Source organism: Aulonocara stuartgranti, assembly GCF_965226115.1.
Source record: "Aulonocara stuartgranti genome assembly, chromosome: 12".
Taxonomy (NCBI): domain Eukaryota; kingdom Metazoa; phylum Chordata; class Actinopteri; order Cichliformes; family Cichlidae; genus Aulonocara; species Aulonocara stuartgranti.
In genome coordinates, this window is record NC_138948.1 from 33,477,158 (window position 1) to 33,491,257 (window position 14,100).

Here is a 14,100-nt window from a genome sequence, read left to right on the forward strand (position 1 = left end):
CCTTCTATATTTATCCTAATTTTCTTTCTCCTTAAAAAACCCTGTCATTCGTGCTCTTCACCATTTTGGCCTCTTGACTAGAAGCCAGCAGTTTTCCCTTACTTGCCTTCACTCTGAGTTTTGCTTTGTGGCGACCATATTAGAAATACCCTGAAAATGAAATCACATAGGAGTGCTTCTAGAGTAAAAACTCTTTGTTGATTCTATATCCTTGCACTGCCTGCATCTTGCTTATTTAGAGGCTTGTGCAATATTTGCTGTATAACTGTGGTTCAGAACCTGTATTGCATTCCAGCTAACTCTCTTTACACCTCCCTTGCAACTGGCACGCTATCAAGTGTAGCTGAAATAAATCAACAGAAGCTGTAATTATTACTACCAAGAACAGAGTTGTGTGCCTCTGCTGTTGCAACTGCTGTGTTTCCTAGTCACCGAGATGCCGTCAGTGTGTGTGTGTGTGCTGCAGTTGCAGTGTGTTCCCAGTGTCTGCCGACAGAGGATTAATCTCCCCAGCTGAGGCAGTAGCTAAGGTCAGCAAGGGAAATATTTCATAAGTGTCAGCTTGGCCCGTAGCCCTCAACGCAGAGCTCGAAAATGAGAATGCACAGTCGCATAACAAACGGCTGTGTGTGACTTTGCACAGCTCACATACAGCACTTTGGGGAAGGAGGAGGGGGCGGTGGAGGTTGATATATGGCAGTGCTTCACTTTCATGTATTCATCCTAGCCGGTGAAATACTGCTGGGGACAAGCGCGGTGCTTTGTCACTACAAGGACCCAACCGAGAAAAATATTTTTGACCACACCAGGTCTATGTCTGGAATGTGTTTTCCATTACTGCCTGTTCTCAAACTACAGTTTTATGCTTTATGGAGAATTAATAAAAGTAAATCCCAACTTGTGTCCGACCACATGTAGTTAAACTCAATAAAGCAGGCAACCAGGTCTTGCAGCAAAATGTGCAGAAGGCTATATTGCTCCACAGTGCAAAATATTGCTTTCAATAGACGCTCTATAATTACAACATGTCTTTGCTGGTTTGGCTGTTTGTTTTTCTCGCCTTTGTACTTTTAGATTTCACAAAATGTCATAAATTAGGAGGTGGTGGTGTCCATATTAGAATTCAGGACTCTTACCCAGGCCTCTGGGATTTGACTTGTATTGTATATTTGTGTTTATTTACTTTTTATTTTTAGGTTTTATTAGCATCAGTTTTCAGGTCATGTTATTGCCACTAGATCTGGGGTAACGTTTTATGATATCTTAGTTTTCAGTCAGCTTTTAAGGCACCATTACTGCAGTTTTAGGAAACACTGGCAACAAAATGAGTTGAACACTTGTTTGAGCAACCTTTCTCTGACGCATTTTGCTGTCAGACTGGGTTGAAGCAGGATAGTTTTCTTTTTAGTGAGCCTAAAATCAGTCTTGAGAATTGACTTTGTCATAATGACTGCACTTAACACTCTTTACACTGCAAGTTTTCCTGCTCCCGCAGTGACCCTGGTTTGGCGAGATCTCGCAGAAAGATTAATGGCATGGGCGGGCTGCTTTAATGACTTGTTTGATGTGCCAAGCTCGAAAGGTGTTGATTTACTTACTGTTCACACTGATAGGCTTTTAATTGAGCGATACCATCACTTGTCACATCAAAGCCGTTGGCAGCTGACGTGACTTGGCCCCAGAGGAGGTTGCGATGACTGACATGTACTGCTGTAACTTTTGCTGTTCATCAGGTCACAAATGTCAATGAGTCACTTTCTCAAATAAACGAGCTGCTAGATTGAGCAGCGTTTCTTTCTTCTTTTTTTGGAAACTCAGCTTGAGATTCTTTCTGTGAAACTCTGCTCTGGTTTCGATTCTGTCATAAAACGCCGGAGCTTTTCTTCAAGAAAGCATGCTCCCTCTCAACAAAGACTGGATGATGAAGACGCAGAGGCGGTGACTCTGACCATGAGCAGAGGAAGCACCAGTGACTTAAACAAGCGTGAGGAATGTGTTAGGGAGATTTTCTTTGCCCGGCCTGTTGTTGTTCCTTTTACCAGACCTGTCACGGCTCCAACTTGTGAATACCTTGATTGTGCTTCCATCAAAATGACCCCCCCATCACCCTCCTTCATCAGACCAGCAGAAAAGAAAAACATCTTTTGATGTCATCTGAAATTTCACACAACAATGCAGGATGATCTGATTTGAGGCAGACCCTGTCTGGCAGTGCAGGCCCTTCCTTCCCTCCTCCTCCTCGTGCTCTTGATAACTTCTGCGTGTGGAGGACAATAGCTGCTTTTGTTTTCCGAGCGTGCAGTGACGACTCGAGGTCGTGGGCGTCGCGCGGCCCCGCGCGGCCTTCCTGTGAATGTGCTTCAGGTGGAGCAAGCACAACGAGGTGGAACCCCGCATGGAGCGGGACTCGGAAATAAAAGCGCCAATCTGCACACGCGGGGGGAAGCCTATTATCCCGGCGTGATTATAATGCAGACAGATAGACGACAGGTAGGCAGAGTGGATAAGAGCGTTAGCTCGCGAGACGTGATGAGCTGACAAGAGAGACAATCTCCCTCCTAAACCGGAGAGATAAGGTTGTCAACCACAGCTTTGACTCTGACACACACACTGCTTCTCTATGTAGGCAGACAGATAGATGGCACTGTACGGGCACTATAAAAACACACACTGTTAAGATGTTATCGTGTACAGTGCGGACTGTCTGTTTATGTTTGCGCGCACAGGGTTACATTTGCACGTTCGAGCGCACGCACATTCAACTGTGAAAGGATTAGTGTGTGTATGTCAAAGACAGAGGGAGAGGCACCCACAGAAAGATAAACGAGGAAGTGTGAACACATTAAGTACACTGTGTAGATATTGTTTGTGGACCTTTCAGCTCAAGGAAATCCTTGTTTCAACATTCTGTCCTGGCTGGAATGTTGCCTGCGAGGCTCTTTTTAAGTGTTTCGGTCTAAATGCCATGTCTGCTACACCCCATGAAACTGTCTTAATCCACTTTTTTTTCCCCCTTGGTTTTATTACTGCTGGAGAAAACACTTGGGGTTGAGCAGAGCCCCAGCCTCAGGCCTCTATTCCCATTCCACACACCCCATAAGTCAGTCACAGATAATTAAATAGGAGTTATTTACATTCGTTTTCCCTCCTCTGCCTCTTTGGCGCTTTTATCATTTCTCTCTCCTCTTTGTACAGTCTCGGCACATATCTTTCAGACGCCGACGTTATGGCCGAGGCCAAAAACGGTCGCGGTCCGACGCCAAAAACTGCAACGGTTGTGAGGCGGGCAGCCAGAGGGGACGTTGTTTCCACATCCTACGGTGTTCTAGTCTTACAAACCAGGAAATATGAATCATATTATGCTATGAAAAGAGCAAATGCACGTGTCCACATTTTTCCATTTGACCATTAAATTGGTGGTGTATCTGACAGTTGTTATTGTTGTTGTTATCAGCAGCCACACGTTGCCAGCTCCATGCTCAGTAATTAGGGGTTTATTATGGGACACCATTTTTTAAACATGGTCATGCAGTTTGTTTATATGTATCTATAAATGGTGAGCCTCTTCGTGTATGTGACTGTGAACTTTAATTACAATCTAAGCATGTTAGCAATGTGTGTGGTAATACCACGTTCCACATGACTCACAAGTCAGATCTCAGAACTCGGGAGTGACGACATTTCTGAGTTAAAGCGCTCCAGTGGGAAAGTTGCAAAAGCGTGTTTGTTTGTTTTGTTTCTTATCAAGGTAGAGCCATTCATGTACCACTAGCAATTAGGAATGGGAACCGAGAACTGGTTCTCATAGAAAACTGGCTCCCAGTAGTCCGATTCCTTGAAACTGTGAGTCCGCCTGCCTGTCGATCCCGGTTATCGGTTCATGCAATCACGCTACAATCAGCTGATTTTAGAGGAGGAAAAGAGCGATGCAGTCTAGAGCGCGAATATGCACATTTATGCATGCTAACGCTTAGCTAGCCAAGAACCCAGGGTGAAAGCTGAGTGAATGCAGCCAGACCCTGAACTTCAACAGGTAACAAGCAGATGAGCAGTCAGGCTGCAGCCTCCCTTTCTATTTGTTTATGCTTCTAAAGCAGAATCACTGCAGCGATCGCTGTTAAGAGAAAGATCTTAGAGACGTGTGTCCTCGTTAGGGATTTGTGTTGGTGTGTGGGGTTGTTTATATTGTAAAATAGTGATTATGAGAGTGTGTTTCAGCTTTTTACAGAGTAACATGAAAGTAATGTAACGAGTAGTACAACAAATTGCTTTTTTTATTGCTGTTTTGCGATGGTGGTGACTCTCAAAACGGAGCCAATGAGAACCCAAAAACAATCGACAAGAACAGATAAGGAATCAAATCGACTGATTTCATGGATCGAGCCTGGTCAGTCCTCTGGACATGGCATGTTTAGCGATTCTTAAATACACAACAGTTGTGTCCATGCAGTCAGACTACCCTGCTGCCCATTAGCAAGAACGCAGGTTTAAAGCAAATCTGAACTGGCTTCACTTTGCAGATGCAGAAGTTGCCTTTTCCATATAGTTATATTAGTTATATGGCTAGGATGTAAATTTTGCATGTTATTGCTCGTATTTTCTAGATTATCTTTTTTTCCACCTAGGTTTGTTTTGTTCCAGTCTAATAAAATAAATAAAAAAATAAAACAGACTAATATACAAAAACTCTTTGTTGCGAGAAAGCACAAAAAATACTTGAATGTGCTTCATGGATATAATAAGACAACATCTTGGACCCTAAAACCTTCACAATTTTGACTATGAAATAAATGTTCAGACATTGGAAATTTAATGTCAAGATCTTTGTAAGGGTAGAAAATGTTTGCTGAGGGACCCAGCCAAATCTTGTCAAATTCTGGCTGACACCAGTGACAACATGTAGAAGTGTTGGGGAAACAAAAAAGACTCAAATGAGTGCACATCAATGTCATCTCCTCATTAAACGATCACACAGCGTCTACACGAGGCTAATCCCCGCGTGCGCCACAAAACTCCTCAGCAATTCCAAACATGGAGCAAAGACAAACGAGCAGATGAGGATTTGCTTGAGCCAGGTTTGAAGAATTCAGCTGCCTAATGTCAGCATTATATATTTACTCTGGAGTCAAGCAAAGGCAGCTTTTCAACACAGGAATGAATTAGACCCCACCACAGAGCTATAGCGTCCATTACAGGCCTCAGCGGCTTTATAAATCACAGGATCACAGGGGCATGTGGGGTCCGCTCCTCCTCAGCCCCTATCGGCCCCCATCCTGGGGAGCAGGGGGTGGTTTGTTTGGCTGCTGTTCCAGCCAAACCCAAGGCTTTGATACAACCATGGAAAAGGCATGGAAATGCCTCAAGGGCCAGCAGGACCTGGGCATGCTGAGAAAACTCTTTAACAGAAAAGCTGTCGCCTTAAAATATCCACAACAGGAAACAGCCATCAGTCATCGACACGCCAAAACAGCTGTTACCAGCCTACATCAAGGGGACACATGAAAGGAGTTGCTCCCTGTTGTTTGAGCCCTCCCTTGTTTCATTCTCTCGCTGCCTTTGTCTGGCTTTTCCCAGTGCCCTCCTCCTCGGTCTCCTTTTGGACGCCCCTTCCTTATCCAACCCCACCTACGACTTACCCACTCACCCTTTTAACAAGTGGATGACTGTGTGGTAAACAATAAGACACACGACTTAACCGGCTGTCTACGTTGTAAAAAGAAAAAAGAAAGAAAGAAAGAAAGAAAAAAATCGTAAGCTCTCAGCGTTACCTTTGCATATCGCAGCGAGTGCGTCACCTGTTTATGTGTCTCGACCCGAGGTGGCGACAGACAGGTTTAAACAAACAGACAGGAGACTGTACCACCGCACTTAGCCTGGCAGCGTGCACGTTCACATATTCTTGGATCTCTTTGGGTCATTGGAGCGTGAGTGGCAGCGTGTGGGTGATGAATGATGACTAAGCCTAATGATGACAGGTCAAACAGTGATGCTGTTGAATGAGGCTGAAGTGACTTCATCCTCCTCACACTGACTTTCCACTCAGCTGCAGATAAATGGCAGCGGCCATTAGAATCAAGGCGCTAGGCTGATGGCAGTGCCTCTTGATAAGGCCGGCTTGTGCTGTGAAATGTCAAACAGTTTTACCTATTTAACCTCAGAAGAAAGGGCTGTTCTGATTTCTCTTTAGCCAGTAATCAGTGACCCATGAAACTACTTTAAACATGCTGACTGTTACAGTGTTGTAATATGTTGGATTATGGATGGGGGAGTTAGAGCCAAGCCATCTGATTGGTAGGAGGTGGCGTTTAAACCGGGATGGAAATCCCCATAAAGCACAGCTTGTTGTTCTTTATAGAAAATGAAATTCAATTACTGGCTTACTAATTTGGCAGCCAAGGAGGGACTCTTTTGCAGTTTTATTTTATAAGCATGTATGAGTTGGAGAAGAGTTCTCAAAGTACCATTTCTCATAATTACAATAGCAACTGTCATTCAACTCTTAACATGCCAGTGTTTTGAGAGGGCGGGGACGTGAATGCACAAAACAAGATGGAAAGATATCATGTGCTGTCACAGCAAAATACATAAAACTTGAATCATGTGAATTTGCTCTAAGCTGGAAAAATTGAGTTATGTCCAGCAGAGATGGCAGCGGGGCTGTGATAATGCAATAAAGCTATTAACATGCCAGAAATGCCCATGGACAGTAGGTTATTATTATTTTGAATTACACGTACCTTATTTCCAGGAATGGCGTTGGGTACATTCAACAGAAAACTACACACGCAGTTAGTTCCCAGCAGTCGGGAGACGTTTGCGTGTGGAAGCACTGTGGATAAAGTTCCTGCTGCTTAAACTGCTCTCAGATCTGTGGTGCAAATATTTTACTGCTACTTTATGTGTAGTTTGCACTGGGCTTATGGAGGTCACTGACACAGATTTCCACCTACATTACAGCCCTGGGTAAGAGGGTGAGGCAGGGAGACAAACGCCCCTCGCCTCCCTCACCCCACTCCACCCCATCCTCGCTCCGCCCCTGCTTGTAAATGCGGGCACTTATGATTGGACGGCGGCTCCTTGCTTTGAAATCCCTCCCTTCCCGTCTTTAGTATGTGGAAGAAGTGAGGTATTGTGAGGCTGCTGCAGTGGGAGAGAAACACTCACACGGGAGGACTGTCGCACACTCTGTCCGTTGCGGGGATATTCCTTCAACTTGCCCGTTATTTTGAAGAGCAGTGACTACTTGTGGTGTTTTTGTTTCCATCTTCTCCAACACTGGATAAGGAATATTTAGGAATAACTGACGGGTAATATTAAAGAGCCCCATAAAGGATGACATTTGGGCGATTTGTTCCTCTGTAGAGCCAGCTTTGGTCCGACACGAAGGACGCGCACAACGCACTGCCCTGTGGATTACTGCACTCTCTCTCTCTCTTTTTTTTTAAAGTTCATCACCATGAAATGTGCTTCTAAATGAAAGTGAACCCCGCGGCCACCCGTTACATGCCTCCGTCCCTCTTTGCGCCCCGATCCAGATGAGAGATCTCCCCGGTGGACCTGAACCGCTTTTACGCAGCCAGTCCCCGGAACGCAGCGCCGCCGACGATCCACACCGGACAGGAGCGGAGAGACCGTCCGTTCCCACACCCACTCCTTGTCTTTCTCCCTCGGATCCTTCGCGCCAGGCTAAAAGGCTTCCTATCCGGATCGTAAAGATGTTGACGGCGCACAGCGGCCACTTGCTGCACCCGGAGTACCTCCAGCCTCTCACATCCGCGCCTGCCAGTATTGAAGTAAGTGGATAAGAAAAAAAAAAATTAAGATATGTCTGCGGCACCAGATGTCGTTTTTATCTTTGTCTTTTTCTTATTCTTCTTAATTTGAATTATTTCTTCTTAAATCCACGAGTGTAGGAGGGCTGGAATCTTATCCGACGAAAATCCCGTCTGCGCCATTTTACGCACGGCAGTTTTTTGGGGGCAAAATGCAAAACACCAGAGTTTATAAATACAAAATGACTGCAACTTATAGACTTTTTAAAAAAATCTCCACTTTAACACCACGTTGTTAATCGTTCCGTTTGTATTTATGGAATGTTTACGATGTTTTTCATTTTCTTTTCTTCGTTTTTACCTAAACTTTGCTTCAACTTTCACCCTCTGACGTCTTTTATTCATTTCACTGTTGAAAAATTAGAATATAATATCTCGGAATTAAATTTTTTTTATCTGTATGGGTTTTATGGTGTAATGTTTGATTTGCTTTAAAAAAAAATATTTTATCTATTGCTTTTGTTTTTGTTTTTCCTCAGCTGGATGCCAAGAAGAGTCCTTTGGCCCTGCTGGCACAGACCTGCTCTCAAATTGGTAAACCAGACCCCCCCTCTTCCTCCAAGTTGGCCTCCCTCTCCTCCAGTAGTCTGGGAGACAAGGAGCCCTCCAGCCGGTCATCCAAGTCCGGAGAGCAGCACCAGTCCCTGGAGGACAAATCCAGCTTCAAGCCTTACTCCAAGTCATCAGGCGACTGCCGTAAGGATGTTCTGGTGACGAAGGGGCCTTCAGATAAAGCGTCTTTCAGGGTGCCAAATGGAAGCTCCGGTGGTGGTTCATGTCCATCTTTCCCTCCCCATTCACGGTCACCCGGCTCTAGTTCTCCTCCCCTGCACAGTCAGAGCCAGCCCCACAGACAAAGTCATTCCCCTTCCATACAGCCCCCACCACACTCGCAGGCTCCACACGTGGACAGCAAACCTGGGAGCTCAGAGCCAGCCAGCTCGGACAGTAATAGCAACAACGCTGGTAAAAAAGACTCCGATGCAGCTAAGTCAGGCATGGATGGTGCACAGTTAGCCAACTCCAGCCACGTACGGGCCAGCGCCAACTCCAGCAACGCCAGCTCTGCAAGCAGCCCACGGCCAGAGAGCAAGGCTGACCCGCAGGCCTCCTCACAGTCCAGTCTGGGCTCAGGGCACATCGCCCCAGTCTCCCCATTTAAACCAGGACACTCTGTCTTCCCCCTACCCCCTGCTTCTATGGGCTACCATGGCTCCATTGTCGGGGCTTATGCCGGCTACCCGTCCCAGTTTGTCCCTGGCTTGGACCCTACCAAATCTAGTTTGGGTTTAGGACTTTCAGGGAAGCACCCCAGCTCCAGCCCACTCACTGGAGCCTCACCCCCATCTCTGATGCAGAGTTTATGTCGGGACCCTTACTGTCTGAGTTACCCCAATGCACCCCACCTAGGAAGCAGTAACTGCTCCACCTGCGTCCATGACCCTTCGAGCCTCAAGTCTGGTTTTCCCCTGGTTTACCCCTCACATCACCTTCACTCTCTACACTCTAGCTCCTTGTCCTCTAGCACGACCCCCTCTCTTTCCCACCCCCTTTACACGTATGGTTTCATGCTCCCTAATGAACCGCAGCCTCATGCCTGTAACTGGGTGTCTGTTGGGGGTCCCTGTGACAAGCGTTTTGCAACATCAGAGGAGCTGCTGGCCCACTTGCGTACCCACACAGCCCTGCCTGGTATGGTGGACACTAAGTTGTTGTCTGCCTATCCATCATCGGTTTCATCGACAGCTTCCTGCCATCTCCACTTGCCCCCACCCAGCAGCCCGGGTACCCTGCCCAGTTCCTTCTCCCTCCGTGGCTCTCCTGGCTTGGGTCTGGCACGCTACCACCCCTACAGCAAATCCCACTTGCAAGGAGCCCCAGGACTTCCCATGCCATCCCTGCCCTCCTCCTCAGCCTACTACTCCCCCTATGCCCTCTACAGTCAGAGACTGGGCTCAGCCTCAGCCCTTGGATACCAGTGACATCCAAAACTGCGTTGATGCCCACAGACTGCAGGCGCCAGCTTGGGATTCTCCAGAGCAGCCCTGAAGATGGATAGTCAAGATTGGGGTCATCACCAGTACAGGGCATCGTGCCTGTTGGCCTGCCTGCCAGGAACACCACCTGTTAGCCTCAGGATTGCGACTGGTGCTCCAAAGGCAAAAGACTGATGGATCAACTGCAGCAGCAGAGAAAGAACAGACTTTGGTGATCCAAGACGGGTGGGAAGCAGAGCTTAAAAATGATAAACTTGTCTTGATTTCTTTTGTTTTTCTCAATATCTCTCCTAGATCTTAAAAAGTCTGTATTTATTTTTCACTCAAGCGCTTGGTATTCAACTCCTGGGGGTTGGAAGTTTTGCTGTCCAAATGAATTCTAACTGAAAAGGAATGATTTAAGTATACTACCATTATGCCTATCATACACACACAAAAAAAGTTGCACCATAATGAAGATGGATTGTGAGGTTTTATTCTGAGAACCTCTTTTTAAATTTTCTTTCCTTACTGCTGTTTTGTTTTGTTTTTTCCTCATCCTTCACTGCGTTATTCAGACTCTGGAGAATTGCATGTCTTTGAGAATTATCTTGAACAATGCCATTATTTTTATTTGTACATATGCAAAGATGTAATATTTTTTCAAGCTTACATGGGGTCAGCAAGCTACAGTCTCCCAAACAAATGGTGCAGAGATAAAAAAAAAACAACAAACAATATACAAAGAAAAAAAAATCAATGATGGCTGTGCTATCCCACCAATAGGAGAAAGTCTTATTTTGTTAAATAAATGATACATGATTGCATTTCAACTTGTTTTTTTTCCTCTTTTCTATTCTATATATAGCACCATGAAGTATCTTTTTGTCTCAAGCATCAGAGGACACAGTAAATCTCGCCAGACTGCAGCACTGCACTTATCTAAGCCCATCTATCATACTGGCTCTCACAGCCGCGCTATATGTGGCTGTGTGTAATATTTCATGGCTCATATCAGTTGACAGGGCCGTCCTAAAGAGGCCACGCTGGGTCACATTAGCCCTGTTAGCGAGTCTCTGAAGACTTTCATCCCACCTACTCTTCGATGCCCGCATTGCTTTTGTTGTTGCGGGTGCTGCGCTTAATTGCTGATTCTTGTTTGTGAGGCCTGGAAGCAGCCACCTCAGCAAAGAGGACGGCTGTGCCGGGTCACTGGGACTTCAATAATGACCTGAGGGAGACGTCGACCTGGGAGCTCCTCACGCTCTGACGGATTGGCCTGAAACACAAAGGCCAGAGCTGACAATGGGAGGCGGTTAATAGAGAAATATTCATCAATGTGCTGACACCTCCCCTGAGGAGAGCCGGCTCTCTTGCAGGAACCGCAAACATGGAGGCCACTGTCCTGATGCGAAGAGCCATTTTCTGTGCTGTTTGGCTGCTGCCCCGTGGTTTACTGAAGTCAGCATTCTCCACTCAGAGCTGCTGGATGCTAATTTAAAGGGAAGGACTCGGTCTATCTTAAAGCCACACCACTGCCATTAGTGCTTCAGCCCTGATAATGTATCTGTGGCTCCACTCTATTTGGCTGACAGGGCGTAGGTGGCGCAGAGCGCCGTGGCTGCGGTCTCCAAGGTGGCTATTGACCCCGACTCCCAGACTCATTAGCACTCCAGACAGGGGAGAGGCAAGCACAGGTGTCACTTGACAGGACCATTAACAAAATGGATGACCCTCCCAAACCACATCCAGCCCCTGCCACACCAGCAAGGTCACGGCGCCCTGATCACCACTCTGGATAGCTCTTTGGGACAATACGCCTATTTTTCTCCTTTAGAAACCAGAGCCAGGCACTTGTCTGAGAGAGGACAGACTTACTTTCATGTTCTTGCTTTTCTTATGTCATTTATGAAGTAGTCTAGACAAAATAGGTCAAGGATGCAGTGCATTTCTTTTGGAACTTGCAGAGTTGTGGTGCTAGAGATGTAGTGGATTATGTTGCCCCCTAAAGTTGTGCAGGTGAAACACAGGTGAAAAATGAAGCGATCGTCACTGTTTTCTTGCTTTTGATGCACATCTATGCAGCTGCTGGGATGCTGTTTTACAAACTATGCACTGAGACCTGGTTACACCGGCCTGAATCTGAAGATGATTCACACTTGGAGGTCACGCAGAGGGGAGAACTTTCAATCTTGTCGGGAGGGTGGTGGAATTAATTCCACTGTTGCCAGTTTACACTCGTTCATCAAATGCCTCACTATTCTCCCTATCCCGGCGCTCATCAATTTCCTACATCTATCTTCTCTCCCCCCACACACACTCTCACAGCTGAGTCAACACCCACACACTCCATTTATGTCGCCTCCGCAAGACTCTGTGTGTGTGTGTGTGTGTGTGTGTGGGTGTGTATCCAGCACTGATCTTTTGTTCACAGAGTGCTTACACAAATGTCCCTTTCACCAAAAATGGAGATTTTTTTAAATAAGGGTACAGTTGACGATATTTTCCAGCATAACTAAATATCTCTGTTCTGAAACAAAACAGTGCACGCCTTTATACTCTGAGATATGTGCAGACACGTACACGTAAGCTCAAAATGATCATGTATGAATGAGTAATAACTCTTTCTTATGCTTGTCAGCACATGCACATATGTAAATGACTGTAAAAACAACAAAAAGAAAAAAGAAAAAAAATTATTTAGATTTACATTTCATCACACTAAAAATAATGAAATGAAGCGACTTTGAGAATGTTTTTAAGAGTTACATTTGTAAAAAAAGAACTGAGTTAATTTATTTCTTCTGAAACACTATCTGACTCTGGTGGGTTGAGTGTGTCTTTACTGTGGTACTCCACAGTAAAAATATAGCAATTTTCCAAGTAATTTAACCCGTTTTTAAAGTAAATATGACAAATATAAATTTATTCTGCTGAATTTCTGCTCTGCTTAATCTTTGTTGCGCTTGATTAAAAATAATACTTTTCTTGTTTTTCTAAAGAGGGTGACTCCGTCCTCTATAGACTCCCATGTAGAAATGTCTGTCTTTACAGCAGATCTGCAGCCTGGTTAAGACAAAAAATATTCCAGTTAGTGAACTGGAGCCCATGTTTGTCACATTTGTACCTGTAGGAGTATTTTCATTGGGTCTATCCATATGTCATATCAGCACTTGCGTGGTACGCACTTTTCAAAAAGTGAAATTATAGTGTTTTATTAGTTTGCTACTTAGGACTAATTAGCAAGTATGTACAGTTTATGGATGCCATTTGCTAACCAAGCTAGCCAGTATTAGCTGCAATCTTAGCACTCCACCCTTTCATCCAAATGAATGAAAGGCAGTCACCTATGGTTGTAAATTAATTGATAAAAAGAAAATGTAATTACAATGGCAAGTTTCAAAATGTGTTCTGAAAAAAAGAGTCATCGGGGGCCCATGTCCATCTTTTATATACAGTATATGTGGTCTGGGTATATCTTAACTGTTACCCCAAAGGAAGAACTACAACACTTCCCCCAAATAATTCAGTATCTTATAAAATAAAACAATTATAAGGTTATTCTGTACCCTCTAAAATCTCTGTATTTCACTTGAAAAATCAATGCTTTGATTTTATAATGATTTCTCAGAAAATGATTTCTTGCTGACAACACTGATGTCGCACTCTTTTTTATCCTAACATATGATCAGAGACAGGAGTGAGCCTTGTTACACGTTGTTCTTTAAACTCATACGATATCAAAAAAATGGAAAACAAATGCTAATGTTTTCATTCAGTGTAGGACTGAAAGTGCTTCTAGTCATAAGGACAGCACAGTAATGTGCAGCAATGAAAGTAATCAGAGTAGTAGTAGTAGGTAGTATCAGTGGAGGTGGTGCTGGAGGGCACTAATATTTTCCTCTCTGTGCGTCAGTGCAGAGTGCCACTGTGAGGTCCTGAGCAGTGGCTGACAGGCTCGGTGATTAATGACGACAGGGTGTGGAGCTGCTCTTCAATTAGACGCCAGCTCTACCCCGGCTCACGTCTCTGCTGACAGCCAGGACAGAGAGAGAGAGAGAGAGAAGGGTTTTTCAGTCTCTCTCTCTCGTTCTCACTGTGTCTTCAGAACAAAACATTAACCTCAACTCCATGACTACCACCTCTGTGTTTAACATCAGGACACAATACAGAGCCTTCGGCATCCAACAGTGACCGCAGTGTTAAAGCAACCCAGATGGCGTGAACACATCCCTCATCAGGGCCTGTCACACAATCTCTGTTTTATTTCTCCACATAAGCCCTGTGACTGA

At 45.1% G+C, this 14,100-nt stretch overlaps 1 protein-coding gene across 1 annotated transcript; it reads left to right on the forward strand.

The window, feature by feature from the left end:
• The first annotated feature begins 7,113 nt into the window (after positions 1 to 7,113).
• Positions 7,114 to 10,635, forward strand: znf703 (zinc finger protein 703). Its single transcript, XM_082555629.1, has 2 exons — positions 7,114 to 7,793; positions 8,312 to 10,635. Exons 1-2 carry the CDS (start codon positions 7,536 to 7,538, stop codon positions 9,812 to 9,814), a joined length of 1,761 nt encoding a protein of 586 aa, XP_082411755.1. The 5' UTR covers positions 7,114 to 7,535; the 3' UTR covers positions 9,815 to 10,635.
• The last annotated feature ends 3,465 nt before the right edge of the window (positions 10,636 to 14,100 follow it).

Excerpts from the sequence above, each read along its gene's own strand:
- znf703 (XM_082555629.1), top strand. The coding sequence starts at position 7,536 with ATGAGAGATCTCCCCGGTGGACCTGAACCGCTTTTACGCAGCCAGTCC. Across the intron at positions 7,794-8,311 it reads CCGCGCCTGCCAGTATTGAA|CTGGATGCCAAGAAGAGTCC; the intron begins GTAAGTGGATAA and ends GTTTTTCCTCAG.